At 42.2% G+C, this 20,672-nt stretch overlaps 1 protein-coding gene across 1 annotated transcript in view; it reads right to left on the bottom strand.

Moving 5' to 3' along the window:
- The window catches only part of PALM2AKAP2 (PALM2 and AKAP2 fusion), a 267,640-nt gene extending 247,286 nt beyond the window's left edge, over positions 1-20,354 (bottom strand). Inside the window, exon 1 of the mRNA XM_041486284.1 lies at positions 19,993-20,354. Coding sequence (XP_041342218.1) covers positions 19,993-20,037 — 45 coding nt within the window. The 5' untranslated portion in view covers positions 20,038-20,354. The remainder of the gene's footprint in view (positions 1-19,992) is intronic.
- Positions 20,355-20,672: the final 318 nt, after the last annotated feature.

Here is a 20,672-nt window from a genome sequence, read left to right as displayed (position 1 = left end):
CCACCTGAAAGCACACAGCAACCTTTACTCATACGTAACCTCCATCATTCTGCAATTCAATTGTATTTTAGCCTACTATTTTTTAAGGTGTGGTCACTATGAAAGGAGTCTTTAGTTAGAACATCTTAACTTTGCATCTGCTCTCAGTTTAGGTCCCAAAGGGTAAGTTTCTGATACTTAACTAAACTTCTCTTTGCTAAAAGCAGATTACATCCTCTGCAGGTCTGCTAGTAAAAGTCCTAAATGTCACTGTGGCCTGTGCACAGGAGGAATATCAAAACCATTATGGTTAGCCCTGTTTTGCCAATTTTTGTGATTTTGTAACAAGTTTCACAATATTTCCTATTTTTCTTAAAACCTTAGCCGTACAGTTATACGACTACGTGGGAATCTTAGGTTTTGTATTTCAAAAGGAATTTAGGAGTCCTTATGAATGTAGAGAAGAGGTGGAAGTATGACTGAACTGTGGAAAACAATTTTTAAAGTATATAAAATATTGCAATGGGTTTTGTTATTATCTGTTTTACAAGCCATATCTCCACTTCATTGTGGAATCAACATGTAACCATATTCTTCCATGCAAACCAGTAAGAGTGAACATCCCTCTTTTACTGCACTGTGATCCTTTTGTTCCCCTACACAGTGGTAAAGTTATGACTCCACAGCTCCAGCTGGGCACCTTGGTGTGCATAACAGTGTCACAGGCAGATCATTTCCGTGAGATGACACTTTATTTTCTATATATCTTTGCCATCAGCTTAAGCTGATGTCAGTAACACACTGTCATCAGGCAACAAGGATGATAAGTTTAAAGCAATAGAGTTGCCAAGGAAGTGACTGCATGCAAATTAAATCTTAACTCTCACTCAGATATACATGATTTTCTTTTTCAAATGTCCATAGAATTTTTACAAGTCCTCTGCATAATTTTACAATCTAAAGGTGGAAAAAACAGTAGTTTCTACAAAGCTTTCCCTCCCCTCTCTTTTCCCTTTAAGCAGTACTTATAAAATAGTGAACTTGCCAAGAATTTCCTTCTGGAATAACTACCTTTAAAGTGTGATATGAGGAAGATTTATCTGGTAATTGCTATGGATGGCTCTTGGATCTTGTAGTTGATTCTTCAGAAAGAGTCTGAAGAGACTGAGTTACTGGGGGTAAAAAGTTTAATGGCAACTAAGTACATAACCAATGTGTCTTATTTACCCTCTTCCAAAGGAAAACTGAGAGACAGAGTTTCAAACACTGGTAAGAGAAACAAAGTTAAGTTTTGAGTTAAAGAAAGATTTAGGAGAAGAGCTGTATTTCAGTCTTGGCGTTTGCACAGACAGACATCAAAGAGGACAAGAAAATGAGAAGCTGGGATAGGGTGTAAGGATGGGTACATTTATAACTTTCCTTTCCTTTAGGTTTCTAAAACATTTTCTTATAGTGTGGAAACAGATGGGATCCACCCACCAGGAGTTTATGTCGACATGTTCACTACATTTAGAGATATATTATGAAAATATAACCCATCCCATAGAGAAATGTAAGGGAGTGGGGGCACAAGAAAGTCTGTATTTTCAAGAGTGCATATTTAATTTAAACCCTTTCCTATTGTATGCTGAATGCTGAATTCTGCAAATCTGGTCAAGAATTTGCGTTCTGCAGAAAAAATTCCATTCAGGTTGATCATGGGTGAATAAAAGAAATATGACAAACAGTAAGGATGTTAAAAATGTCCAAGTAAAGCCATACAGATGATGAAATAGGAGTTATACAAGCTCTTAGTTCTCTTATCAAGGGGAAGGAAAAAAACATTAAAGAAAGTATGGTGCTAACAATAGATTTCCATTATAAGGTATGTTTTGACCACTGTACATTACTACTGGGTGTTTTTTTTTTTTTTGTGCTGCATCAAGCTGGGTCTTGACTGCCATCCAAATATGACAAGGCTTGAACTATCAAGCAATACTTGCAAAAGATTACTTTATTTGTCTCCATTACAGTCAGTTGCCATGCTAGGGTACACCACTGGACTACTACAGTGCTTAGTTCAAAGACATGACAATGTCAGAACTAAAGAAAAAATCTGATGAAGTCAGCCTGATAATGAAATACACAAATTCAGTCACATCTGCAAACAGTTAAATCTGTGGTGCTTGGTAATGATATATCAAGTAGAGGACAAAGACTAAATCTCTATGGATTCATTGAAAAGGAAGAAGGTTTAGAAATACTTTTCTAATCAAACTGTTAACAGCATGCCATGGCCCACATAGAGTACTCAGTGGGAGTGGCAGTAATACTTCTCTCTTCCATTTATAAGAAATTCTCTGTAACAGAAATAGATATAGAAAAAAATCTTCTTTTCTGATGTAACTTTTGTCAAGAAAAAGTCTGCCATAATGATCTTTTCTGCTGTCCTGTGCTGAACAATTGGCATTCAGACAAGATACACATACTAATAAAATAGGATTCTTTTACCACTCCTTGTTGTGAGGGTGCATCCTTGTTCAGCAGCTAGCTGGCTGACATTCCTGATAACTGTTGGTGCTTGAAAACGCTCTCTTCCTGCCATGAGGATTGCTAGGAAACCAGCGCCAACACTTTCACCTTTTTGGTTTTCCTCTCTGAATCTTAACAGCCTTAAAACCCTCAGAATTTCCCACCACCAGTCCAAGATCACAGCTTGAAAGTCAGAGGCAAAAACGATTCATTCCACTGCTAAGATTTTTGAAAATATATGCCACAGTTATGTCATTTGTAATGACTTGGACAGAACAGTTCTATACAGCTGAAAATACTTCTGCCTCTGCTTCTCCTTCCTAAAGTAATTTTTTACTCACAGCCTAAATTACTTTTTTTCTTTCAAAGGGTTATTATTTGCCATGGGGCACTACCTTTGAATCTGTCAATAGAAAAGGACATAAATCAAGTTAGATCCATAGGTGCTGTTGCTGCAGAGATGGAAAGGCAAGTTTCCTAGGTCTGGCTACACTGAGAGGGGACGTTCTTGCTTTGCTTCCCTAGAAATAAAGAAACACTATTCAGAGAATCATAGAAACGGTTTGGGTTGGAAGGGACTTTTTAGACGATGTAGTTCCAACCCCTCTGCCAAGTGCAAGGACATCTTTCACTACAGCAGGTTGCTCACCCAACTTGGCCTTGAACACTCCAGGAATGGCGTGTCCACTGCTTCTTGGGGCAACCTGTGTGGGTGTGTCACCACCCTCACAGTAAAGAATCTATTCCTTATATCTAATCTAAACCTACCCTCTTTCAGTTTAAAGCTATACTTCTTGTCTTATCACTACATACCTTGGTAAAAACTCCCTCCCTGTGGTATTTTCTGGGTCTCCTGATGAAGGTGAGGAAATAAGAATCTGACTCCATGTTCTTAGAAGGCTAATTTATTATTTTATGATATTATATTATATTAAAGAATACTAAACTATACTAAAGAATACAGAAAGGATACAGACAGAAAGCTATAAAGATACTAATGAAAAACTCCTGACTCTCTCTTCAGAGAGTCCGACACAGCTGGCCGTAATTGGCCAATAAGTAAAAACAATTCACATGCAACTAATGAAACAACCACCTGTTGGTAAATAATGTCTAAACACATTCCACAGCAGCAAAACACAGGAGAAGCAAATCAGATAATTATTGTTTTCATTTTTCTCTGAGGCGTTTCAGCTTTCCAGGAGAGAAATCCTGGGCAAGGAGATTTTTCCAGAAAACATGACAGTGACGTCTCCCCACCTCTCTTTCCTCCTTAGGTACTGGAAGGTGCTATAAAGTCTGCCTGGATCCTTCTCTTCTTCCAGCTGAACACCCCCAATTCTCTCAACCTGTCTTCATGGGAGAGATGCTTCAGTCTCCCAGCCCTCTTCATGGCCTCCCCTGGACTCGATCTAACAATTTCATGTCTTTCTAATGCTGGGGGCCCCAGGGCTGGACACAGCACTCCAGATGGGTCTCACCAGAGAGGAACAGAGAGGCAGAATCCCCTCCCTCACCTTGCTGGCCTCGCTGCTTTGGATGCAGTGCAGGACAATTTGGCTTTCTGGGCTCTGAGTGTACATTGACAGGTCACGTCCAGCCTCTGATCCACCAGTACCCTCAAGTCCTTCTCCCAGAGACTGCTTTCAATCCATCCTCTGCCAATCCTGTACTTGGTTTGGGACTGCTCCAACACATGTGTAGGTCTCAGCCAATGCTGTCATACATATTTTATGAGGACTTAGCAGCTTCTTAATTCTACTTCTTATTGCAGAGATACTAACAAAACCTGCCCCTATGCCCAACAAATTAGACTAGGCAAACAATTATAGTGATCATGAACATCAACCAGAGGGAGAAAAGCTATTTCACCAGGCTGGATGGAGGTTTCCTCTTTGCGCCAGATGTCTCTGTACTGGAGCCACCAGGCACACATTTAATGGAAATTTTGGTCCTCAGACACCTCTGAAGGATCTCTGGAAGTGTGTTATTGGTATGGCTGCTTGCATGCACGGTAGGAGTAACGAAGAAAACTGATGGGTTAATTAATTACACACGCTGTAGCCACAGAACATACATGGCTGAGGAGCAGTAGTGCAGCACATGTAGGAAGATTCAGTCCATTGATGCCAGCTAATCAAAATGCATGAAAGCTCTACAGAAACAGCTCTGCTGAAGGCCTTGCTGGCATGGCCTATGGAGGTGGTGCAGATCTTGGGCACTAAAGGATCAGAGCATCCTGCAGACAAGATGCCTGTGCCCACATAGGATCTTTCAGCACCCTAAACAGAAGCAGGTCAGCGGACTGTGTCTTTCAGTGCAGGGTGGGAATCTTTGACCACAGCAGTTAACATGGACATGGGCAGTGGGGTTCAGTGTCGAGCCTGCCACTGGATGAGTGAAAAGAGGGTTCAGCTTCTTGAATGTCTTGGGTAAATGATTTCACCTTTTTATGCTCATTTTTCATCTTCCCTGCTCTGTGCTCTGTTGGAGGCTGACACTGGGTGCATGTTTGCTGTTTTGCTGGCATGACCAGGGTGTAGATCTCAGCTGTAAACCAGACTGCTCTAATGCCAGTAATAAACAATACAGATTCATCTTCTCCACTGCCAAAGCAGAAAGAAAACTATTCTGAAACTATTCAGGAGGTGTTTTGTGGCATTTTGTTTGCCTCCTTTGTAGCATCAAGCTTCATCAGCTGCTGGAGACAGAATAATAAAGGTCTGGGAAGCACTTGTGCCTGAAGTTCCATCTTAAAAGCACCATTTAGACTTGATGTACATGGTTTTTGCACTGCTTCTGTGCCATAGTAAGTATCACAACCCGCATTTTGTAATGAAGGACGGGGCCACAAGTTCAGGTGGCATGAAAAAACCTGTGACTCTGTGACAAACCAAAACTATTAGAGAGGGGGGTTTGATGGGGTTTTTTTTGCAGCAATGCTGTTGCCTCCAATGGCATGCCTTTTATTCCTTACTAGTTAGTAAAGTTTCTCTCCTTCCTTTTATCTGAAGAAGGAGAATCTGAAACAAATAAATATTGTTTTAAAAGTAAAAAACAAGGATGCAATCAATGTAAAAAGGGTAAGCAAGCGTAAGTTTTTCCTATCACTGTGCTGTTGTTCAATTTGCCACTTGTGAAACTGTCAGAATGAAGATTTACTTTGGATTTCTAGCAGATGCACTAAAGACTTACAATGTCTTCCAGATCAACACAACAGTATTCTGAATATATGAAGCATTACATAACAACCTACCTTCTGAAAAATGCAGGCTTTGAAAAGTCTCAGGCTGAGTAAAGAGTTACTGGATACTTTTGACAATATTGCTCTTAGTCATATGTCAGGAAAAAAGTGGGTAAATAGCTTGTCCTTGTCAGTACAAGAGAAAAAAAAAATAAAGCAATAACTCAAGTTTGTGATGGTGGTTGTGTGGAAAAAGATGCCTGAGTAAGGACACTAAGGAGAATAATAAGCAACTGTATTGCCTACTTTCTGAAACAAAAGTTTAGACTTCATGCTGAGTTCACTGAGTTTACTCTTTGGCACATATTTTTGAGTCAGATAGGGAGCTAATGGATGCCATACACCACAGTAAAGTGCAGAGGCAGCTGTGCTCATCCTAACTGCTCTCTGCTTCCCTCAACTGCTGATCTTGTAGGAAGTCACCAGCTTGTTTCCATTACCCTTGATATCTGTTGTACATCCATTCCAGTAATCTGATTTGTTACTATGAGGACATGTTTTGGATACCTAGCAGACTTAAAAACCAGATGTGCATCTCTGTACAGATGTAGGTACTTCAGTGTATTACTCAGATATACTCAAAATGATCGTAATTATTCTTTTGATGTCTTTTAGCCAAGGAAAATATTTCCAACATTTTGTAGATGAGACACTCAATATTAACTTTTGAAAGACAATGCAATTTGAAAGCTGAATGCCACTTACACGGTGACTTTTTGGAAAGTGATGCTCTTCACTTCACTTCAGTAAAAAAAAAAAACCCAACTCTTGGACCAGCCAAAACCTGTTGCTATTTCTCAGGTGCCCAAAAGTAGATTTTGTTTGGTTTGTTAAAGTGAGAACAACTGGTCTGTAAAGATGGAGTGGAATTTTTAAGTCACAGACCAATGTGACAGTTGTAACACTGTAAAACTCAGGAAGTAATTACTACAACACAGAAAGAGGCTGTCACCAGCTTTGCCACCTTTACTCTCTATTAAGTACTGAATATCTGCAATTCTGGATTGCACCTGGAAACGTGTAATGCTTCAGCAATATATCCACACGCAAACCAGCTGCTTATTGTTCATGGTATAAGTGGGGCTTTATTAAGATAAAAAATTCTGCTAAAAAAGGACAAGCAGCTTGAAATGGTGTTGGGATTTAGGAATTCTCCTTTATTTTTTGGGGGCTTTTTTGTCTCAGGGAATTTTCCCCCAGGCCTGTTGCTAGGAGACAATAAACGGATACTTAAGAGAGACAAAAGAAGTTGTCACAGCTGAGGGCAGGGGGTGCAGCTGGCTACTCTCCCTTTACCTGGGCTTTCTTGGAGGGCAGAGATACTGTGGAGATTTGGACTGGCAAAACAAATTTAGGTGCAGCCCCTATCTCTCTTGTGCTGTCAGCATTCGGAGGGGAGAGGGCCTGAGGTTGCTGTGGGGAGAATACATCAGCACTGTGGGGTTCTGCCTTCTGCTGCTTCTCTTCTACCCTGAGTGGAGCCCTGCTCGTCAGACTTCATATTTTAAGTCCCAGTCCCTGCATTGGGACTTATTAACACCCTACCTCACTAAAAAATGGGACTTTTCATCATCTGCTCGGGTGCCTCAGGGGAAAAACCCCAGGATCCTGAGCCCAGCTTTCTCTGCCCTGCTCAGAGCCGGGACGCTGCTGCCTCGTCCCCGCCACGTCTTTGCCACCGCTCAGAGCTTTTGTCACCCGCACCCCCTGCCAGCCCAGACGTCCTGTGGTTCCCACTACAGCTGCGGAGTTTTTTGCTCATCCCTGCCGCCCCAGCCCGGTGCTCCCGAGAGCCCGGGATGGGCTGCCATGGGCTTTGTGGAGCACAGCCTCTCCTCCGCCCCTTCCCACCCGGGCCCGGCCGCCATTGCCGCGCGCTGCCCGCGCCACAGCGCCCCCTGCCGGCGCGGGGGACTCAGCGCGGCCGCCCCGCCCCGCGGGAGCAGCAGCGCCCCCTGCCGGCCGTGCCGGGGCTGCGGAGGCCGGGAGCGGCTCCGGCTCCGCTGGGCTCGGGGCCGCGGGGCGCTGCGTGTGTGTTTGCTTTATCGCTTGCTTCATTGTTCGCTTTGTGGTACTCCCTAGCCGAGAACTGTTAGTCCTCTGCCCGTGTCTTTGCCTGAGAGCCCCTGAGTTTCAAAATCACAGTAATTCAGAGGGAAGTGGGTTACATTCTCGGTTCCAAGGGAAGCTCCTACTTTCCTTAGCAGACACCTGTCTTTCAAACCAAGACAAATGGAGTGCAATATTAACAGCACATCAGCAGTGAAGGCTCTCTCTTATCAGTTTCTTAAATATGACATGAGCTGTCTTAAAATACAGGAACAGAGAAAGATAAATATGTAAGAATGTTATAATCTGAGAACCTGCTGCTTTACCTTAATGCATGTTGCAAGGTTTTCTGCCCATACAGGTCAAGATGTAGGTGCAAGGAAATCTACCTGAAGTTGAGCTTTTTGGAGGCCTTTGATAATTTATTTGCCCTACAGATTATGCACTCTTTGTTTTCCAGCCCCCAAACAGGTCCTAAAGACTGGCTCCAAAATTTCAGTGCAAAGTTTTGGATGGTTTTGCAAAGGCAATTCAAAGCAAATTTGGTTTAGATGAAAAGAAAACAATGAAATTAAATCACAGTATTGATGCTTTAATTCTGTTTGCACAAACTGAAGGGTAGGGCTCTCATCCCCTTTGATTTTAGGCTGTAGCATTAAGGAAATTTCAGCTTGCTGAGCCTCCACAGTTTCACACCTCCCAGGATTAACAAAGAAACCACAAATATAGTTTCACTGAAAAGGAAAATATCTCTTTTTAACAAAACTTTTTCTCTACCCCCTACCTGAGCAGAAAAAAAAAGAGATGTTACTATAATTACTCTATTTTCCCCCTTTATTCCAAAACCCCTGCCCCCTGCTCCCATTTGTAACATTTCTCACAAGAGAAAAAACTGTTGAAAAAGATTGTATTGAGAAAGCAGCTCCTTGCAAAGCACAGTTCAAGCATGGGAAGCTTATTCCAGCAAAGATATATCTACACTCTTGGTAACATAAAAGGGAAGAAGTCATGAGCTGTGGGTAAGTATTATGAGAACCAAGCTGTCAAAACTGGCTTTCTCCTGCAGGTGAACAAGAACACATGGAGTTTAAAATCCAGTAATTTTTTTTTTTTTTTTCATAAGAAGCTGAACTTTGGATAGTTGAGTTTAGGCACTTTCTAACAGTGCCTCTGTACTGCTGATACGAGCATTTGACAAATGGAAAAGCATGCAACTTTCAAGGTTAGACAAATAGTGAATCTGAGTTTCTGTATTCATCCTCATCTTTATACTTCCTCCTGGAAAGTCTGATTTATAGATCTGATTTGGCACAGATCTGGAATTTTTTGTGATGACAGTGTTAGAAATGGTGTGAATATTTATGGGAATACTATGGGTCTGTTCCTGTTCACCACTGAAACTAGCAGCAAAATTCCTATAAATTTGATTGGAAGCAGAATAGGGTCCTGCTGAAGAGAACAGGGACTGGTGGTTCTCCTACAAGAAGAAAGGTAATTTTATGTTCTCAAACATGATCAGGTTACCCAACATATCTGAGTTCCAGTGCCTGACTACTCACACACTTATTTATCCTATTCAAAATGCAAAGTGAACCAACCCAGCTTCAGATTTCTGCCACTGCAGTTGGGTTAAAATGCTCTTCTGGATCTGCAAGCATCCATACATCAGCTGCCAAATCTCTGGGAATGAGTGTGCTTGGCATTGCAAAGAAACTGACTGGCTGCAGAAGAACCCTTTATATGCAGACTAGTTACCACTGGTTGACTGAGAAACATCTGAGAACAGGCAAAAATACTGGTGATCCACCCTAGAAGGAATACAGAAGGTTTTTCTACCCTTACACAAGATCAGCTAAACATTGGTATTTTCTTCATCAGGCCAGACAACTCTGTCTTGTCTCAGCAGGAATTTTCTTCCACTTCTGATCATCCCTGACTCTCTTGGACTCTTCTCTGTTGTGCCCATGGATTTCTTGGAGACTAACACCCAGCAAGGGTCTGACTAAAACAGCATTCCACATGCCTAACACACAGCATTCCAGAATATACACCAAGCTTTTATATTTGCATGTGTGTCTGTCTGTCTATCTATCTATCTATCTATCTATCTATCTATCTACAAATATATATATATACATACACACATATATACACTCACAATGCCTTTTCCACAATAGATGAGACTGAGATGAGACTGCTGAGTAATGTTCACAGCATTATCCACTATCACTCTTTCTTCAGAACTGCTATACAGCTGTTGGTAAGTACTAGGTGCTTGTATGGAAGACACCATGTGAAAAAGACCAGTAATATGCCAGTATTATTTTAAACTCACTTTTTCACTTCAGTGGCACACAGATTAGCCTGGTAAAATCACTCTCCAATCCACACAGATAGTAACAGTGTATAACCACCTTAACACCTTTCCACCAGTCATCTATGACTTGCCCAGAGTCACATCATTACTGTTACTCACTTCCATGTAAATTGGATTTCTTTTACCAATGAGCATGTGTTTTCAAACTAACAGAAACCAAAGACTATTTTGTTTTCTTATATGTCTAAACCAGGATGGTGGCTTGCCCTAAGTGTCACAGACCAAAATGTAGCAGAAACTATAGCTGTAGGTACTTGGACCACCAAAATACCATTCTTTTTTTTTTTTTCCTTAGATCTGTGTTTCAGGGCTGCTGTCATAGGCAGTGTGTTTGCATACAGGGGCCAAATCCAGAAGGGAATTTACCCCTGAAGTACTCTGAGATTTGCAGCACAGTTGTAAAATTCAACTCCTACAAGCTTTCTTCAGTTCAGCAGTATTTTCCATCTACTCCTTCTCAGAAGTGGAATAATCTTTGAACACCCTTTGCTTTCAGAATTATGAATTATTACATTATATTAAAATCCAAGGGGAAAAAAAAAAGTAAAGAGTGGTCTGTGTTGTGAGTGTGAGTTTTATTGATTCTGGAACAACTCCTCTGGAGTGAATTACACTGTGAATTACAGACAAAGTCACAGAGGAGGAGGTCTGTGACACATTAGCCTCACCAAAATCTTGCATCAGCACCATAAGCAATGTCACACATGATAAGGAAAAGAATACTTACAAACCACTTCAATTATATTATTTTTCCTCAAGAAACCAGGAAGTTGGCAATCTGATAATCTATAGCTAAAGCATGAAAAGTGCGAACAGGTCTCTGTTTCAGAGGTGAATTTCAGACATCCTGTATCGTCTCTATCCTATAGTCTATATTGTATTTTAGTCTAAATCTTGTACATTTTGAAACTTCAGCAATAACAACTGTAAATTTAGCAGAAAGAACAGGTACGTCTTAAGTGTTTTACTGATTCAGTGACACAGTTCTTCAAAGTGTTACATTTAGGCTGTTCTTGATTTTATTTTTTTAAAAACTAGAGGTTCTTTTCCTGTTAGATTAGAAGTTACTTCCTTACAGAACAAATTGCTAAGATCTTGATGATGCTGGAATGAGTTTATGTACATTCCTAACAAAGCAGGTATTCCTACCACAAGGAGCAGTCTTAAAGATGCAGCTTTCAGTGCTGAATCAAACTTCTGCTGGAGCCTATTTCTCTGACATGTAGCAAGTGCTTTTGCATATGCTCATATTTATTAAGAGCAAATACATGACTAATGACTGAGCCTGACTTTCTATTTCGATGTAGTTAAGGATTCAAAAGAGATAAGGGATTACCTCTCAAATGCTATCTGCACAGAGCTGCCAAAACTGGCCAACACATTCAAGACAACAATTTTGTACCAACGCCAGCACATGAGACAATCCAGTCCCCTGTGCTGCAGTTGTAAATTTAGTGACACCTTGGATACCAAGTGCTTGCTTTATGTTCCAAACGGGAAAGAATTGGATGACTAGAGATCCTTAAAAAACCCGTCGTTGTAGCAGGAGCTCTTCCAAGGACCTGGCACGTGGTGGAGAACAGAGCTGCTGCATGAGAGGTTAGCAAGAAGGGGTTGTGTACGTGCCTGTATACTCTTTCGCTCCGGGAAAGGCCAGTCATTCCGCAGTGGCACTCATCTGGTTAATGAATGGCCAGGCGCTCCGAGCCATCCCTGCCCCGCGCCGCTGCTGCTGCTGTGCCTAAGGAGACTGCAGCTGGCTGATGCAGCCAGCGCCACCGGCTGCTCGGCGCTGCCTCCTCCAGCAGCAAACTACACGGCAACCCGGCTTCTAATTCCTGTCTGCGCTGCCTCTTAAAAGGGTCTCCTCAGCCATCACTTGCCAAGGTTACTTCCCTCTACTGCAGTGCTGCTTGCAACTCTGCATGGCAAAGGAACGTGGCTGAAGCAGAGGAGCTGACAACAACATAGCCCCCAAAAACTGGAAAGCACCTCTTATTTAGTCCTCTGCTGGTAAAATGAGGGCCTTCTTTCAAGGTTTGTGATTTGTTTGAAATATCTGAGCACATCTCTGCTGTCCCAAATCTCCAGCTGATTGCCAGTGACTGCTATTATTAGGAACTGCAGAGGGTCTGAGCCCCACCCTTCTGTTGTCTCTGGATCCTGACAAATTATGCTGGCAGCTCAAATTAAAACAGTCTGAGCACTGCCTAAATCAACAACCTGAGCTGTGTGCTGTCTGGAAGGGGCAGCAACTCACAGATGAGGGCAGGTCTGTCTCGTTCCAAAAAGGGCTCTCCGAACTGCACTGGTTGCTGGTCTTTTTGTGTAGACAGAGAGTATTTGTTTTTCCTGGCGAAGAGGAAGAAAGCTTTACATGCCTCCAGCATCTAACCTCACTGGAAGTCAGCTAAGTAACAAAAAGCATCTGTGTGTCAAGAACTACACAGGTCTGGTGAGCAATTGCCAATAGGCCATACCCATTTCACTGCCACCCGACTTGTTGGGTGATGTTAACCCTTGCAGCCACGTGGCTTTTCCTGATCACAGTTTGCAACAGAAAATGCTTTTCTACTCTAGGAAATTAGGGCCAGAGGCAGGTGTAGCATCCTTTCGGTTCCAAGTCCTGCTTCTGAAAGGCATCCTCAGTCCAACCAGTGTCTCAGCACACACAGGATCAGCACATGCTCCTGTGCCATTTGAGAGAGGGCAAGGTAATAATTAATTATTTACTAGAGGTGCATAGTCCAATACTTTACCAAATACACTTGGCAGATGAACCATCTTGCTGGTGACTGCTTTGCAAGAAGAATACACTTTGTTCTGTGCAAGAATAAAACAGTATTTGTCAAGCAGGTAAGGAATTAGATACAAGGAGTGATTCCTGGAAAGAGCAGGACTGCTCAAGGAGAGGCTGAATATCACTGTGGAACCCCTTTCAGGCCTATCCCACCTTCAACCTAGCTATCCATCTATCCATTACTTTAAGCATGGCATGTAAATCCCGCAGTCTGACCTCAGACTAACAAATACCACGGTATACGAAATCTGTCCATAAAGTTAGGCTCGAGGCTAGAGCTGGTTCAATAGTTTTGAAAATGTAGATCTTTCACAACTGTTTTATTTAACCAGAGACTTCAAAACAACAACAGCAAAAATCACAAAGCCTTTTCAACCATTTTCAGCTTCTTTTTTAAAATATAATTTGAAATCCAGTATTTCAGGCTTCTTGTCTGTGCTGAAGAGATGTTGGTGATGTGTTAAGGGCTAGGAATGTGCTGTGGAAACAATTCTAAATTTAAACAGTTGAGTTTGGGTAAGTCTGGAAACTGTCTAGAAATTTCTCAAGAGCAAACTGGTTTCTGTTTCTCTAGTTTTTTACCTAGTTTTCACAGATACTTTGACAGAAATATTTTTCTTCATATTTTTGCTTCTCTTGCTGTCAATCTAAACATTCCTAAAGCAAAAATACAGATAAAACTTGAGAAGATAATTTTTGTTTTCTGGTATTTTAGTCATTTTTGCTTGATTTTTTTGTCATAGAATGGGCAAAGACTCCAAAATTTCATATATGAACCTCTAAGTGCTTTATATGTTCCAGAAGTAAAGGCAAGATTCAACTCTTGCTTGCATGTATTTCTCTGTGTAAGGTCTGCCATGAAGCTGACTCATGGTATTGCTGCAGTCCAGGGTAGGGCTGCATGCAGATCTGTGTGCAGGGAAACCTCTCTTCATCCTTTACAGCAATGCAAATGTAATTTCTCTCCTCTGGCTGATTTGCACTGAGGTTCACAGGAATCTCACAGATCTGTGTCATGCTCACAGTACAGATAGATTTAGTTTGTGCTAACCCCTAGTTTACTCCTGCTAAATCCACCTCTGGAAATATCTGCAGCAGGATGCAGACTCAGCTCTGCCAGGTCTTCCTCACCAGAGTACTCTGGAATTATGATAAGGTCTCACTAGCCTTCAAGTCTTTTAGCTCAGAATGTAAAAAGAGGAGAGCTACAGAAGGCTTTTTTCTGTTTCAGGTAATTGGATGTTGGGACCACTGAGGAATGAGATGGCAGAGGAATGGTTGTGATTGATCAGAGCCATAAATATGATAAATAAGCTATGATAAATAAGCTATGATAAATAAGCTGTGATAAATATGATGAGTAAACAAGATAATGAGGGGGAAATGGGAAAGGTAATTATTGCAATAGGGGCTTTCTTTAGTGTCAAAACTTCCAGATTTGGCTACTCCAGGAATTTAAATTGTTTGAATATACAGGATGGCTGCACTTCATCAGGACATCTAGGCCATGCTTCGTAGTGCTTAAAGCAGAACTAGGAGCATGGCAAACAGATAAAAAACTTCTCTGCCAGCCTCTAGTAACTTGCAACTCAAAAATTGCTTCTAATGAGGAAGTCCTTTATGGATTCCACTTCCATGAGCATGCCTGGTTTGTTCTGAAGCCCAAGTACACTCTTCAGAATCCATCACATCCTGGAGAATTCGTCTCTACAGCTTAATAACTCATTATAGGGAGAACATTTTTTTTGTGTTTGTTTTGTCCACGACTGTTACCTTCCTTAGATACCTACTAATCCTTGTGCCAAAACATGTAAGTAGTATTTACTTATCCTCTCTCTCCACAACACTCATTCCTTCTGCAGATTCTTCTCAGTCACCTATTTTCCAAAGAGAGAAGTCAGACCTTTTTTTTCCATACCTGGCTGCATTTTTTTTTCCCCTGCAGTCTTTAGGTCTGAAGACCCTGGATTAAGATAGATTTGATCCCATGCTTAACTTAAAGTACAAAAGCATTACTTCCTAAATGAAGGTATTGGAAACTAATGTGTTAAGCCATCACAGCAATAGTAAACTGTTGATTAAATAAATTTGGTACATCTTTCTAGGTGATTCTCAACACCTAATTTCTCACATTCTAATTTTCATGACAATGATCTCTGGAAGGACTCAGAGAAACTGTGGACCAGTGTTAGTAAAATGATCCTGGATATGATGTACTAATCACAGGTTTTCATTTTGTGGAGTAACAGCTATTGTATTAGTATTCTCAAACACCTATTGAAAAATCAGTGCAGTGCTATATGTAAACGTGAATGCACATAGCTCCTGTTTGGGAGGACTCTAAAATCTCACCTGGTGTAGGTTTAACTGGTATGAAATTAATCTCCTGTGCAGGACAAGGATCCTTCTCCTTGTCCCTGCTGAATTACCTCCCACGCTACCTGCTGTTCCTTGTCAAAGGCAGTGTTGCTCGGACTGCAGAGCCCTCTTCTGTGGTGCTAGCCCCATACTACCTTAAATCGGGATGCATAAACCCACACTGGCCTCTCTCAATGCCAGCTGTACACAGGTGTGATGTATTTCTTTAAATGGAAGATCCAGTTTACCAAATAATCCAATTTGCTCTCTTTATGTAGTATATCCAGCTCCTCTGCCACTTGTTACCTGCACACCAGCAATTTCCATTTACATCAAATTACAACTAGGGAATGCCTTCAGATCTTGAAAGGCTGCTTCCTGTAAGTTCTCCCCCACCTTTGCTCTCAAGGAACAGCAGTCTCCCTCACAAACAGCAACTTTTTGAGACCTGTCAGAAAGCCAGTCCTTAATCCATGTAAGGCAGACCACACTGATACAGGAGGGGGCTATTTTTAAACACCACTGTCCTGCCATAGTAGGTCAGCCGCCTGATGACATCTAAGTAGCATTGGACTCAGCTCAACAAATTCATCATCTCATAGAAAAAGCAAGAATGGTCTTTCTTGACAGGAGATATCTTTGGTGTGGCTAATTGAATGTAAGTGATACTTTAATTGAGTTACTGCTTCCCTGAGCTGGGCACTTGTAAGTAAGGGACCATCACTGCTGTTGTTTTTGTCTGCTAAGGAATCGGTACAGTAGCTCCCCACTTGCATCTGTAGGCTGGACATCTCTTGAACCTGGAAACCTCCTCCAACTCCTACGCTGGTTGTTGCTTTAGCTGACAATTTCTTCTCAGTGCTGCCCCTCAATGATTGTATTTAATTCACGTGATGTATGGCTAACACATGTTCACAGCATTATATGTGCATTCGTATCCCAGATGCACCAATTGATACCCAAAACCCCCCTTCCCAGCTTTGTGATTGCTAGGTAAGGGACAGAAAATACTTAAGTTTTGTAAATGCTATATTTAGATCACTATCTTCTGGAGTTCTCTACAGTCATAGAAGAGGGGCCCTATAACAAATTTTGTGCCCACACCGTTATTTATCCAAAATAAGATAAATTAAGTCAGCTCACCTGTCCCCAGGCCACTGAGTCTGGGACTATTTACATTCCCAACTTCTGAGCAACTTGCAGCCAGCATATTTTTAAAAGCCACAAAAATGCACCTTTTTCACACAAAATTTTAGCCACCAATCCCCTTCAGGAAACAAGCAGACACAAACACTGAAGTGCTCTGTACAGGAACAAGCCCAGAGAGAAGATGACTTCAGACCTCCTCTTTTAACCTCTAGTGTGCCTGCTGGAGGCATCTTGCTGCAGTATTAAGAGTAGGCACCACTCAGCTCCATTGCTGGTAGGGCAGCAGAGGGATGCTGTGGTGATTCAGGCTCAGGCAGATGTTACGAGCAGTGTGTCATGGCAGAAAACTTTACCAGTATCTGCCTGTAGCACACATGACATCCAAGCTGGAAGATGTGATGTGACCTCTGCTCAAGTAAAGACTGGAAAACCAATTGCTCCGAGTCATCACAGAACCTCTCCAGGACACAGAGTGTCTGTTTCCTTGTTTCTCCCAAGCAGAACTGGGTTTCACTTTTTAGTAGTTGTCTCACATTTTCCTGCTTCTCAAACCAGATCTGCACAGTTCTCTGAGTCTTGCTATAGTCAGTGTGTGAATTTTAGGGACTTCAGAAAGATCTGAAAGTCACAGCTTAAGCATTTCAATGACATTAAAACGTTCACATTTGAAACTTCTCTGGTTTTAGAATCACAAATTCTATTTTAAAGATGTGTTTAGATATTTCTTGCCCTGATAAACCATGGCATCCAAGTACAGCTCAATCTTGCATGCATCCCTAACATTGCTCTAAGGCAAGGGCAAAGTCTATTATTTGAAAGGTTTACAGATAGTTTACAGATAGAACATGAATGCACAGAAAGGCTATGTATTTGCTGCAGATGAAACAAGTGGCTAACTCATGTTCACTAAGGTTTAGAATAATGTTCTAACAGTAGACTCCTTCTTTTCCTCTTCCTATGACACTTTGCTTTGTGCCAGAGAAGCATATATTAAAACTGTGATAAGTCAAGGTAACAAAGTATAAAATCAAATGCTTCAAAACTGTCAGCTTTCTGGTGTTAAAGTTCATATTTCTGTTTTTGGATTTGTTTTCTTTACATATTCAGTGATGCACACTTAGAATTTACTCTGCAAATTTCCCAGCAAACTCATTTACCATGGTGATAGAAGCAAACATACAGAGAACAGTGTGTAGAAAACCCAGTGGTGACTGGATTTCATTCTGTAAGTCTAGCATTCAACCAGAGTGATTGCAGAATGCTGGAGTAAGCTTCTGCTCATCTCAGAGAGATACTGCAGCAGGTTCAAACAGATGAAACACCAAGCTGAACTCCTATTTATTTCTTCTGAGAAAGGCCATACAGCATTTGAGAATTGACCTTATTTTAGCCAAACAGTGGCAGGCAGGAAATGCCTAACTTGTGTCACTCATTCTGATGGAGCGAAGCTAGAAATTAACTTCTCTGCATTCTGACAAACATTTGCAGCAGACCAATCATGGGAGAAAAAACAGCTAACAAGCTTATATGGAAAACCTGTTGCTCTGCAGAGCGCTAAGCAAACAAGTTGGTTCATGGACCCACACTAATGCTTAAAATAAGGCTGAATATTTTTTATGCTGAAGTAAAATTCTTTCAATCTAATTAACTGCATATATTGCTTATTATGTTTTATGAATTACCAGAAATAGAAACCAAAAAGAAAATATGTATAGAAAGTGAAGATCCAGACTCGCAAGGCCTTCTATTATGCCAGCATAAAGCTACTGTAAAAGCTGCAATACACCAGGTGATAATATTAAATCCATAATGGCCTCATTGGTATGAGATGCAGGGCACTAAGAAGCAGAGGACTTGATCTACTTTGGTGAAACATTTCAGGACATCATGTGGAAATGAGTGTTGTCCTGTATTCTCTTATATAGCAGTTGGAAGGAACAACAATAATGTAAACCTCTTTTTTTTTTTTTTTTTTTTTAATGTGGAGACATAAGTGTTTCAGAGCTATGCACTGCAGCATAGCACAGAGCTATGCAGCTCTGCAGTACAGTTCTGCCATAAAGGAGTCCCAAAGTCCCAAATCACCGGCCATGGTGAGGTTTGCATCTGGGGGAACATTCCTGGTGTTTCCACTTGAGATATGGCAATGCCTATGTTGATAGAAAACTGAGAACCAGCTTAAAAATATGCATCTGCTTTCCACTGCCTGAAAATTAAATGGTTATAGCTTCCCCCCTCCCCTATCAAATGATACCGTTTGCTCTTTTACAGTTAATATTTTAGAGAAGTCCCTAATCTATTTCTTTTAAATCTGGTTATTTTAAATTTCCATTCACCTATCAGAAGAGGAGTAGACTTAAGAAAAATATCTTGGAACAGCAGCAGCAGCAGAAGCAGCAGCAGCAGAAGCAGCAGCAGCAGCAGCCATTCCTGTTACACTACAAAAGAAATCTGTAACCTGTGCCAGCTACAGAAAAATGTAGTATCTGTTGATCACTGGGGGAACTGGGGAAGAGAACTGAAATCCATGTGGGCTCTGCCATCATCTGTTTCCCTTCAGACCTCCAGATGTGTGGTCCCCGGCACGGGCCGTGCCATCCGTCTGGGACTGGCACAGCTGCATCAGCATCTCAGGCATGGGGAAGAAGAAGAGCTGGGTGTCACTTGAACAAGGGCAGGCTGTATGGGGCTGTCCGACTGGCAGTGCCCACAGAAACACAGGCCTTTTGACACGGTGCCTGTGACATGCTAGAAGATGAGCTGGCAGTTTCTGTATGCCAGCATGATGGTGGAGCCTAAACACCCAGGCCCCTTCCTCACCAGGTGTCACTACACACGTTTCTCCAAGGTCTGCACCAGCTGAGCTCATGGCTCAATTCAAATACTCTACCAAATGTGAAAACAAAAGTTATAACTAAAATGGGGCTCAATCCTGCCTATATTTACTCCTGGCATAATGCAGCTCAGCAGGAAATTTTTCTGAAATCATGTACTCAGCTGTGGAGCTGAGATGACAGTTCAACTAGTAGATCAAACAATTACACAATTTTGACAATGCAGTGTCTGTGTTTGATTGTCTTAAAACTAGCAATATCACAATTATTTTCTGCACTAAAAGCCATCCCCCAGCAGATCATTTTGCTTGACTTCTCCATCAGCTAAGCAAAAGCTCCAACTGTGAAAAAATATATAGTCAGCAGAGTACTGATTTTCTCCTGCAATCTCCTCTCCTCCCCATTTATTCCTTCTTTTCTTCTCTATCATCAATCTTTTAAGCATGCCACTGTGCATTCACATTTTTCTTTCTGCACGTGTCAGCTCAACGCTCTTCCTCAGAGCCCTCTTTCTCCGCCAAATCCCGCAAAGCAGACTTCAACCACTCATTTCCCGAACAGGGAATTCCACACACAACTTTGCACAAGCCAGGCTCTCCGTGTGCTTCCCAGCCACTCTGCTGGAATCCCCCCTTCCCTCCAACAACCCACGGCTAAGGACAAAAGAGCAAGTAAAAGGAAACTGACTTACTGCTATGGCTTGGAGCCTTTCCTTGTGCAACTCTGCTTCCGCCATCCTGGAGAGAAGGACACGGGAGGAGAGAGAGGGAGACCGGTGGGTGGGAGGGAGAAACAAAAAGGCAAACAAAACCGAAACGGAGCGCACACTGCAGTCACCCGGGGGAAACTGGAGTAATTGCAAAGAAAGCCGAGCTTCTGTGTAGCAGTCAGCCACTTTTGGAGGCACTGCAGGCTGGCTCACAGTACGATCATTTTAGTCACTGGACCAGTGCCTGCCTGGCTGCCTGTCTCCCAGCTGTATTGCTAACTGCATTTCAGTGCTGCTTCTGTGTGCTGGTGCTGTCACACAAACCATGTAGGCACTCTCCAAGCAGCTGAGCAGAGGGATAGCTCGCATGGCTATAATTTTTTGCGTTGACGTCTCAGCTCATTTGCTCCTCCTATGGGGTGCTGGGTCACGACAGGAGCTCGACATCAGCAGCGTGCACAGTAACACAAACCTGCCTGACTGCAGCAGAGGAGGCAGACAGCTGTGCCACAGCATGTCCTTAGCGAGCAGCACAGCGCGCAGGGAAGGACGGTGGTGGCACATGGCGCAGGGAGGGGAGCTGCGGCAGACACGCAGGCGGTGGCTGCAGCCCCAGCTGAAGCAGGTTTGGATAAGGGAAAGGACAGGGCTGCCAGGAGGAG

The sequence above is a fragment of the Pyrgilauda ruficollis genome, unplaced genomic scaffold (assembly GCF_017590135.1).
Source record: "Pyrgilauda ruficollis isolate IOZ18807 unplaced genomic scaffold, ASM1759013v1 scaffold75, whole genome shotgun sequence".
NCBI classification, from domain to species: Eukaryota; Metazoa; Chordata; class Aves; order Passeriformes; family Passeridae; genus Pyrgilauda; species Pyrgilauda ruficollis.
This window is presented reverse-complemented; position numbering and strand designations above follow the sequence as displayed.